Below are 11,936 nucleotides of genomic sequence, written 5' to 3'. Positions count from 1 at the left end.
CTAGAGTGCATTTAAACCACGCCAACCATGATTCTGCCAAAAAGTCTAAAGGTGTGTATAATGGTTCACTTCATATGGCACTAACTCAAGGGGTTGTTGTTGGAATAATGTTTCAAATTAATCTTATATTATAAAATTTTTTAGTCAAGACATCTTAGATTTTGATGTACTTTCAAATCATATTTTACATCCAAATATTTAATGTAATTTCACTGATACTGTGAGTTACAACTTTCTTCACACCAATATAAATAAAGGGTCTGAAAAAGCTGTGGTGGGTAAAATCGAAAAATGATGAATTAATAAGAGTAAGGTCAAAATGGTCTTTAAATAAGATTATAATGTTAGATAATTTGCAAAACAGTCTTTAAATGATGAACTCATTTAAATTTGTTTGTGCTAATTTGCTTATCTTGCACTTGACCCTTAAAACTTATGCTTAAATCTGTATTCATGGAGGTTTAACAGTCACATGTAGTCCGTTTACATATGAAATAGTATCAATATTTTTATTATGCTGTGATTTATTCCAGAGCAGAAATATGTTTGTTAACTAATTTTGTTACACAATTTTTAGCTGACATCTAACATGTTGTAGCTGCTACTATTCTATTACAAAATTTGGAATTCAAGCTATTTCACAGTCCATCGGTAATGAAATTATGGACATAACTCGTAATAGAAATAAGGAAGGGAAAGCTAGGAACCAACTGGACAACAAAAATATTACAATAGAGAAGAATAATTGGAGTACATTAACCAAAGGAAAACGATCACAAATGTTACAAAAAATAACAATTTATTTGAAAAGTGAATTGACGGGTGTCGTCTTAGAACTGTACTTGGTCCTACGCACCTACAATAAAAGAAAATATATTAACTTTCAAAAACATCAAATTTATGTTAAAAAGAACTAAGCTTGATACAAATAAGCCATAAGAATCTAAGGCTGAATGACAACGGGGATCTGATTTTCGTATAATTGCTTTTGCAATATAATTTATTTTTAAGTTAATTAATTAAAGAAACAATTTTTTCTCCACGAAATTCAAACAATTGTATAAGTGATGGGGTTATACCTTCTTATGATTGAACTGGATTTGCAATTCTCCTTCCATGACGTGTTCCAAAAAGATTATTCATGTTGACTTGCAACTTTGTTACAATGTCACTCATATCCAATCTTTCAAATGGCGATTCAGTTGAACAAGCAATACCAATTCTAAATATTGAAGCCAAACACTCTTGAATCTTGTGAAAGTTCTCCCCCGTTTCTTCTTGTTGAAGAAGTACTGGGTCTGCAATATTGACTACTCTCTCTGGCAAAGCCATCTTAGCATAGTTATGAAGATTCATACCATCATTGAACATTTCATCAGTTGGCCTTTTTCCAATAAACATCTCCAATAAGAGTATTCCATAGCTATATACATCGCCAGAAGTTGACACCCCACTTCCCATACCATACTCTACACTCCACACAACCCAATATAGAAACAAATGTAAAGGAGTTGATGTTAGTGAAAATACATGTTTCATGTGACATTTAAAACATAACAAACCTTATACTAATATGTCATGAGATAATTAATAATATACTAAGAAATCATTAATTAAATATGTAACTCTATATATAATTAAAGATACAAAATAAAGTAATGAAATAATAATTATAAATAAAGAACCTGAACCGAGGCTAGTATTGGATACTATGTCCTTAAGACAGATTCGCCCCGCTATGGTGCTAACGGACTCAGTGACGTCTATCTCCCAGGATACAACAGTCTACATCCACCAGTAGCAGCACTACAAACTCATGAATACGGTGAACTTCCCCGTGTAATACTCTCTCTGACTCAAAAATGCATCTATGCTATATAAATGCTGAATTGGGGTGCAATTCGAATCAAATGGTTCGGACCAATCTTAATATGGCTCGATGAAATTGGATTAGGGTCTAAGTGGTTCGGACCACTTAACCTATGGTTTGAACCCACTTGGGTTGGGTTCAAGTCTAGAGAGGGAGATAGAAGAAAATGAAAATGAACAACTTGCAAATGATCCAAAGGGAGGTATTTATAGAAACAGAAATGCCTTTTCGGATGGGGTTTGTCTTTTTATCATTGGACACAACCATTGCAACCTATTGCAATGGTTCACATGGTGTCTATTCACCACTAGACACATCCATTCCAATAGGTTGCAATGGTTCACATGGTGTCTGTTCACCAATAGACACATCCATTCCAATAGGTTGTAATGGCTCACATGGTATCTGTTCACCAATAGACACATCCATTCCAATGGGTTGCAATGGTTCACATGAATAGTTATGTCTGTTAGTTTTGTGTTGCAACGCTTTAGAAACAGATGCAACTCTTTGAAAAACAAATACAACCCTTTAGATATAAATGCAACCCTTTGGAAAAAAAAACTAACTTTTAATTTAAATTCAAAAACCAACCACCCATTTAAATAAGCCCAGCCCAAAATTAAAGGCCCAATCTAAGATTCCTTTTAGTAAAAAGAATAATTGGGCTTTACAATTAGACCCAAGCCCAAGCTCAAGTTTGGCTTATTTAAATTTCAATTGGTTTCAACATTTTTTCCATGTGGGACAAACACTTCCTACATTTTACATACCCATTTAGGCTTATCAAAACACCACTCTTTGGAACTAATTTCTCATTCACCCGGAAACGGATTTGAGAAAGTAAATATACCATGTTCATCTCCTTATGGAGAGAAACACGCTCCTCTAGAGATCCGCAAAAAATTCTTAGCAGAATCTATTCCAAATCTCATCTAAAGTTTATACTTTTAATGCCTCTGTTTCCAACAATCCCCCATATGAATGGAAATTTGCGTAAAATGTAAAAGATGATCATGCAGATACTAGAGAGAGTATAGTCGGAAAGTTACTGCATCAGGATAGATGGCTTTTGGCTTTGAACCTTCCCTAGTGTATTGCTATCGGATTTACTAGCTAACCAGTGAACGCGATGTCTTGAATTGTTCAGCCGTTTGTGCAAACCAAGACAATAACAAACACACTGTATCTTTCCTCACAAAGTTGGTTCTCATTGTTGTGTTCATTTTGGCCCTGAACAAATCCTGGTATTCAATGAGTGCTTCAGAAAACTTAACCTTTATAGTTCTCATAGAAGCGGCCCCACTTCACACTCATATAGGTGACTTCTTATTAAGAGTATCCTACCATACCCTACTTGAATTTTCAAGGTATAAGAGTCATTAAAAGCGTAGCTTATCCTAATCCTCGCTGTAGGTAGCACTGTCTCATCATAGAAATGGGCAGAAGATTTATATCTTCCCAGTGCTTCTGGTGAGTCACTCAGAATTTCTGTTGTCCCTTTGAACCTAAATCTTGGGATCTCCAGTCAGCTAGGTTAGGTTTCCATTAAGGTGACTCGTTAGCTTTCGGCTTTAAACCCCATTCCCCTCGATGAACTGTACAATTGCTCTCTAATACAACCTTAAATTTTATATGTGGCCACAAGGTTGTGTTTAGAAATATTACATTCTGCAAAGATTTCTCCAGTTGAGAACAACTGTATACTTTGTGCCCTAAGATTGCTTATTGTTAGCAATATCCTTTTTCTTTAGTGGCACAGGTGTAGACTTACTTCGAAATGTCCTCTAGGTGAAGTCTATTAACTTTTCTATTTTATTTATTCAAAGTTTATAACTTTGAGTTATATTAAGGACATACAACTACACCTTTAAAATAAAAGAACTATCCACTCTTGGATTTGAAGTCTTTAATATCCTATATCCAGATTGCATAACTGTTATACCTCCAATTTAGTTAGATACCTTGATCTATGCAATATTGGACTTAGGGTGTATCTCAACTTCCAATTCATTGTTTTTCAGTGATCCGATCCTGGATTGAAAATGTGCAATTAAACACAATTATTAAGATGCCTTTCAATCTCAACTAATGATATACTTTGACTAGTATTTATATTTGAGATTTTCATCTACAAAAGTTAGCTAGGCTTTTGTTATCATAACTAATATTATCTCAATTTTACTCTATTGAGAATATATTATGTTATCAGATGTTAAATCTTTCATATCAAATATACTAATTAGTATATCATTAATATTTTTTTTTAAGGCATACAATGACTTATGCATCACATTTATGTTATTGTCTCGATTCTTGCTCTAATCCACTCAAGGACTTATAAGCTTGCACACTTGACTTTTCAACTAGAACAAATAACCTAGTTCTTTAACTGAAAAAGAACTCTTCTAGTTGTTCCATAATATTTTCCTCATAGAAAATAATATGCACTATTATTATAATACTATAAATGATTTTTGGTTTTATCCAAAATCTTTTAGGATTAAGAACCCCCACATTTATAAGTATTTCTTATCTGATGAGGTAACTCGTATCAAATATCATCTATGGACAATATCCCCTCAAAACTTTGAGATAATCGTGAAATTTTATATATGATATATTTCTTATGGTTTTCTAACTCTTGAAATACCATATATTAAATATTTCACTTTATCTACCTTTCCAAGGTTCTATATTCGCTTCTCAACAAGCATGTATAACAATCTCTAGTGCATATGTATTCATTTTATCTATAATATGTCACAAACGTTACTGTGAATTAATGTTAAAGATATTAATTAATTACAATGGCCTTTAATTAATATTTACTTCTATATCTCTTGTATTTATGAATTAAGTTATTCATGTTTAGATTCATGTCAAGTCAATCCTCTTAACATGTCATAACCTTTCATGTGTCACACATCACATAACTCAACCATTTAAGCAACTAACTCCCTTTTTGTTTAAGCCTTGGATACATCACCACATAGTGAGCACTCACTTCTCAACTATCATTACTAGTTAAAAGTGAGTTCTTAGCTATCATTACTAGCTTAGATTAAGCACACTCTTCTCATATCTCACTACTAGGTTATGATGAGCACACACTTCTCTGCTATTACCACTAGCTTGAAGTTAAGTTTGCTCAGTTATCAATTCTAGTAGCTCTTAACCTTAGTACACACTTATCTAAGTAGTTTACCTTGGTAGTAGAGTAATTTGTTTTGAAGAATATTCTTCAAAAACTACTACTTTACAAGTACTATTATTCACTCCTACATGAGCAGATATGATGTATAGCTCAAATAGCTTATAACTAAAATGACTACTCATCACCCTCGTTTTTTTTTACTGCCAGGTATAGAGCTATAACCAATTAACAAATTGTCCTCTTAGGTCTGTACACTTCATTAATCATTTTAACTTGTAACTAAGCTAACTAGTTTGCAACTCAGTAACATTTTAGCTTTTAACTAAATTGTACACTAGAGCTGATTAGCTTGATTTAGCATGTCTTGGTGTACTTGCTTAGTGTATCCATAATATTTTTCATTGAACCCTTTAGAATTATCGGAAATCTCTCTCTTATTCAGCCTATTCGCAGCTATACGTGTCTTAGACACTAATATAGATCTTTTTCCCTTGACTATTGGGAGAATTGATATAGATAAACTAGTTAATTTTTGTTTGTTGTATTAAATACACAAACCAGTCATGAACTCATATACAAAGTTAATAATATCACACATTAAATAAACTGTATTGTACAATTGTATTACTATGCACACTAAGTAATACAACTACATAATTCAATATTATAGTAAACATTTATAAAAACAATATTGAACTTGCGTAAATAAAAATAACAATATAATTTAATATTAAATTGCATAATTAATTATATCACATAATTAATTTAGCAAATAATAATATTACAGAGAATATTTTGCTTCCTTAAAGTTTTGTGGCTTATTCTCCAATAAACATGCTAGAAAATTAAGACCAAAAGATTTAGACGTTCTAAGATTTAGATACCCCCACACTTTTAAGAATTTATAAGAAGGTTTTCAACCTTTCCATAATTCATATAGTGTCACATTCGTTTTCTTTGAAGGTGTTTTATTGAGAACATAATTTGCGGAAAGCAAAACTTATCCCCCACAAATTCTGATTTAAATCAGAACTTATCAACATAGCATTCATCATTTCTTTGTGAATTATACCAAGTTCTAAACAATTATAAGAGCATAGTGTTTTGTATTAACCATCTCTATTTGATTTAAATTTAAGATAATATAATATACTACATAATATCATATTACAAAAATAACTCAACCAATATTGAATTATATCAATTATCTATTTATATTTACATAGTTTGCTTCAATTTCACGTAATATTGAACACATCAATATTTAACATATTATCATATAATAATGTATATAACAATATTTTATTATATTTCAATTATTAGTATAATCTATACTTGTTTATATCTTAAATAGAAACATATAATAAAATCTATACAAAGAAGGAATCTGTCTTAAGATTGTTAGTGAAAATATATGTTTCATGTGACATTTAAGATATAACAAACCTTATACTAATATGTCATGAGATAATTAATAATATACTAAGAAATCATTAATTAAATATGTAACTCTATATTTAATTAAAGATGCAAAATAAAGTAATGAAATAATAATTATAAATAAAGAACCTGAACCGAGGCTAGTATTGGATACTATGTCCTTAAGACAGATTCGCCCCGCTATGGTGCTAACGGACTCAGTGGTGTCTATCTCCCAGGATACAACGGTCTACATCCACCAGTAGCAGCACTACAAACTCATGGATACGGCGAACTTCTCCGTGTAATACTCTCTCTGACTTAAAAATGCATCTATGTTATATAAATGCTTAATTGGGGTGTAATTCGAATCAAATGGTTCAGACCAATCTTAATATGGCTCGATGAAATTGGATTAGGGTCTAAGTGGTTCGGACCACTTAACCTATGGTTTGAACCCACTTGGGTTGGGTTCAAGTCTAGAGAGGGAGATAGAAGAAAATGAAAATGAACAACTTGCAAATGATCCAAAGGGGGGTATTTATAGAAACAGAAATGCCTTTTCGGATGGGGTTCGTCTCTTCATCATTGGACACAACCATTGCAATAGGTTGCAATGGTTCACATGGTGTCTATTCACCACTAGACACATCCATTCCAATAGGTTGCAATGGTTCACATGGTGTCTGTTCACCAATAGACACATCCATTCCAATAGGTTGCAATAGTTCACATGGTATCTGTTCACCAATAGACACATCCATTCCAATAGGTTGCAATGGTTCACATGAATAGTTATGTCTGTTAGTTTTGAGTTGCAACCCTTTAGAAACAGATGTAACTCTTTGAAAAACATACACAACCCTTTAGATATAGATGCAACCCTTTGGAAAAAAAACTAACTTTTAATTTAAATTCAAAAACCAACCACCCATTTAAATAAGCCCAGCCCAAAATTAAAGGCCCAATCTAAGATTCCTTTTAGTAAAAAGAATAATTGGGCTTTACAATTAGACCCAAGCCCAAGCCTAAGCCCAAGCCCAAGCCCAAGTTTGGCTTATTTAAATTTCAATTGGTTTCAACATTTTTTCCATGTGGGACAAACACTTTCTACATTTTGCATACCCATTTAGGCTTATCAAAACACCACTCTTTGGATCTAATTTCTCATTCACCCGGAAACGGATTTAAGAAAGTAAATATACCATGTTTATCTCCTTATGGAGAGAAACGCGCTCCTCTAGAGATCCGCAAAAAATTCTTAGCAGAATCTATTCTAAATCTCATCCAAAGTTTATGCTTTTAATGCCTCTGTTTCCAACAGTTGATTCAATTATATATCTCTTGATAAAAGCATATATAACACAATTTATCATTAGCATTAAAAAAAAAAAAAATTTCTAAAAAGATTAAACGTAATAACTATGTGGAGCAAAGATTTCGAAGCCGAAGTTTAAGTGGTGCAAAATTTAGACAACACAATTTCCTAATATGCAACCCTGAGCAAACAGTTCATCTATCAAACAAATTCCTAGTCAATTTAGTAAGATGACTCTTATGATCTGCCAGTCTAATTTTTCTACACATTTTTCTATTTGAATACATTGTAAATATAAATCAAGTAGCTAGAGTAATGATAAGAAAAACAGAACAAGAAGTATAAATATACCTGGAGGCATATAACCAACTGATCCTCTGATTCCAATAGAATTGGTTTGATTTTCGCTAATATTTTGGTTTGCAACAAGAAGAAATCTTGATATCCCAAAGTCACCAACATGTGCAGTTATGTCATCATCTAGAAGAATATTACTTGGCTTCAAATCGCAGTGAACTATGGGAGTTTGGCAATGATGGTGAAGATAATCCAATGCACAAGCAACATCAATGGCAATATGTAATCTCTGAACTAGACTTCAATCTTTTGGCACCTCACCTTGTCCTCCAATTGGATGCAACCAGTCATCTAGACTCCCATTGACCATGAACTCATAAACAAGAGCCTTAAAATCATTATTTTGAAAATCAACACTCGAACATGCACTGAGTATCTTTACAAGATTTCGATGCCTGATGTTTCTCAAGGCCTCACATTCAGTGATGAAACTCCTTGAAGCTCCTCTGTGCAAAAGGTTAAGCACCTTCACAGCAATCTTCTTGCCATCAATTATTCCCTCATATACAGCCCCAAAGCTACCAATCCCTATCAAATTAGATTCGCTAAACCTATTGGTAGCTCTATACAGACTTTGGTAGGATACTCTTAAAAACAAGGTTTCTGAATCTTCTGTAGAAGGTCTTTCGCGTTTCTTTCTACACCAACAAACATAAAGAGCACAGAACACCAAAGTCACTACTAAAAGTCCCGAAGCTATGGCGATTACCATCTTGAAGGAAAGAGTAGAACCATTCTTCTTAGGATCCGTGAAGTTGCATCTGGGCAGCTGTAATTCAGGTATACCCCCACAAAGCTTACTATTTCCCATGATTGAAATTGCACTTGCATTCCCGAACACTCCCTTTATTGGTACCATGCCATCAAAATTGTTATAAGAAAGATTCAAAAACTGCAACATTTGAAAGCTCTTGAAATATTCTGGAATTTTTCCTGTAAAATTGTTGCTTGAAAGATCCAATTCTAGAATACCTTTAAGATTGCCAAAAGATGAGGGGATGCTTCCTTGGAAGAAGTTACTCTCCATATTTAAATGTTCTAACTTTACACAACTACCAATTGCGCTCGGCATTTCACCTGATAACATGTTTTGATTAACATACAATCCACCAAGATTTTTCAAGTTTCCGACTTCTACAGGAAGTGAACCAGTGAAATGGTTATGAGAAAGATCAAGATATATTGACAAGGACAAGAGATTGAACACATCTAGGGGTATGGTACCACTGAGTTTGTTTTTAGCAAGATCCAATAACAACAAATTTTGGCATTTTCCAAGACTTGAAGGGACACATCCTTGAAGATTATTTTCATACACACTGAACTCGATTAACACACTTAAATTTCCTAAAGAAGACGGAATGCTTCCAGAGAAATTGTTCGTAGCCAAATTCAATTTATTCAGTTTCTGAAGCTTTCCAATCTCAGTGGGAATGTTACCTGTGAACTGGTTGTTCCACATAGTTAGCCAATTCAAATTGATGAGATTCCCAATTGCAACCGGGATGCTTCCATATATATGATTAACAGCTACAGCGAAAACTTCAAGCTTAGTTGACAAGTTGCCAATGGATTGGGGAAGAATTCCTCCAAAATTATTTCCCTCCATAGCCAAGCAACTTAAATTGGTGGCATTAGTCAAAGAGTAGATAAAGCTCAAGTCACCAACTCCTCCACTTCCAAGATGATTATTAGAGAAGATTACACGCCGAAGGTTACATAGCCTTTCCATGGTAGGCACTTTTCCATTAAGATTGTTTTCACCAATGAAAATCTCTTCAAGATTAGTTGCGTTGGAGATTGAAATAGGAATGGATCCAGTAAACTGGTTTCCATGAAGGCTGAGGCTTTCAAGACTTGGAAGAGTGATGCCAATCTCAGTGGGAAGTTTGCCTGTGATTCGGTTATTATACACCAAATTAAAATATTTGAGTGATGAAAGATTGAAGATTAAGGGAGGAATGGAACCAGACAACGTATTTTCCCCCAGTGAAATGAATGTTAGTTTTGTCAGTTGGCCAAGAGCTTCAGGAACACTCCCACTAAGATTATTTTTGTCTGCATTAAGCTGCTCAAGAGATGATAAGTTCATAAAAGAATGAGGAATGTTTCCGATTAGATTGTTATGCGCAATAAACATTGACCTGAGCTTTGACAAGGAGCCAAATTCCCTAGGAATTGACCCTACCAGTTTGTTGTATCGGAAATCAAACCCAACGAGGGTAGTGCATGCAGATAAGTTGGCAGGAATGCTGCCACTTATTGAGTTATTGTTTAGGCGTAAAAATTGCAGTCTTCGGAGGCGGCCAACTTCTGGAGGGGTTTCATCTTCAAAACTATTGTTTTGGAGATTTAATACTCTCAGAAAGCTTAGATTCCCAATGTGTGGTGATATGGACCCAAACAATTTATGGGAATTTAGGTCTAACTTGATGACCCTTTTGTGTCGACGACCGCATGTAACACCATGCCACTGACAGAAATGAATGGAAACATTCCATGAACTCATGACCATGAAAGGATCATTAGTTATTTTGGCCTTGAATGCCAACAATGCAAATCGATCTGTCTCATTCCCTCCGGGTTCAGAGGTGGCTGCGGTGGTAAGAAAGCTTGCATGCATCAAGCACAAGCAACATGCAACAATAACATAGATGGAAATATTGTAAATTGACCTTGATATGCTTAAGCTCGGGCCAGGTAAAAGTCCCATTTGAGTACTGCAGTACCTGCAGAGCAAAAAATATATAAATAAATAAAAAGTCTTGGAATATAGTATAAAATCAGGTGATTGAGAGAATTAATTTGATAAGAAGAATTACTCAGAGGACAATAGAATGTTGTAGTATTGTACGAGTGGGCTGGATTTAAGTTCGAGGAACTTAAAGAATTGGCCAAAACTTCCTTCCTTGAAATATATTAGTGAAAAATAAATAATGGTAAAGTTCTGATCACCAAGTGATTTGCCTTAAAAGGATTTTAATCCGTTGGTTTGATATATATACCGCTTTTACTTCAAATTTTCCCATAGTTTGATGTAGACATGGTCGAATTTTCTAACAATATGGGTGGTTCTAGTGCATTTAAATCATGGTACACATGACCTTGCCAAAACGTCTAAAATGGTCTGGTACCATGGAATATTAATGTGTGGTTCTATTACATTTTGACCTTGTAGACCAAGACCATATTTGCCAAAACGTCTAAAAAGGTCTGGTACCATGGTAAACACGGCAATTAATGCTCAAGTTGTTTTTTCTCTGCTTTCTCTCAAAATGGACCTACAAGTTAGTCACGACAAGGAATCAGTTTTTGGGAATACTTTTTAAAATTATTTTTATTTATTTATTTTTTATTTAGTTAAGACATCTTAGACTTTGGGCACTTTCCTTCTTTTACATAAGTAGTATTTAATATAGTTTCACTTATGTAAGATATTAATTTTGTAATTGACAAATTTCAGTATTAAAACGTGTTCGATTGAGTTGTAATATATTTTTTTTGTTTAATTTTGTGAGTCTTGACGGAAGCCAAACCAAAAGTGCAACCAATATGTATTCGATATGGATTCGGTTGAGAACATCACTTTAGAAAATGCATGTGCATTTAAAATGTTTTCAAAGTATTTAATTTCATAAATTGCATTCTGTCTTTGCAGAGTAGGTTGCGTATAAACCATTACTTTCTGGCTTAGCAGAACTTGCGGAACAGGTTGCGCTATTGCTACCAAAATAGAAAATTGAATCTTTTTTGTTTTGGTTTCTCTTTTTTGGCTAGATTTTTGAAATATCATACATGCACGAAATTGATTTGGG

At 33.7% G+C, this 11,936-nt stretch overlaps 1 protein-coding gene across 1 annotated transcript; it reads right to left on the bottom strand.

Annotated features, from left to right (window-relative positions):
* Window positions 1-499: 499 nt before the first annotated feature.
* LOC132311730 (probable LRR receptor-like serine/threonine-protein kinase At3g47570) lies at window positions 500-11,080 on the bottom strand. The gene is made up of 4 exons (XM_059809792.1): window positions 10,944-11,080; window positions 8,116-10,850; window positions 1,080-1,469; window positions 500-856 (listed from the first exon to the last, which is right to left on the bottom strand). The coding sequence occupies exon 2, from the start codon at window positions 10,832-10,834 to the stop codon at window positions 8,363-8,365; it is 2,472 nt and encodes an 823-aa protein (XP_059665775.1). The 5' UTR covers window positions 10,835-10,850; window positions 10,944-11,080; the 3' UTR covers window positions 500-856; window positions 1,080-1,469; window positions 8,116-8,362.
* Window positions 11,081-11,936: the final 856 nt, after the last annotated feature.

This window comes from Cornus florida, unplaced genomic scaffold (assembly GCF_030987335.1).
Source record: "Cornus florida cultivar Cherokee Brave unplaced genomic scaffold, ASM3098733v1 CherokeeBrave_3.0.0_Hap2_Chr06, whole genome shotgun sequence".
Taxonomy (NCBI): domain Eukaryota; kingdom Viridiplantae; phylum Streptophyta; class Magnoliopsida; order Cornales; family Cornaceae; genus Cornus; species Cornus florida.
Note: the sequence above shows the minus strand (reverse complement) of the source record. Positions and strands in the feature narration are given on the sequence as shown.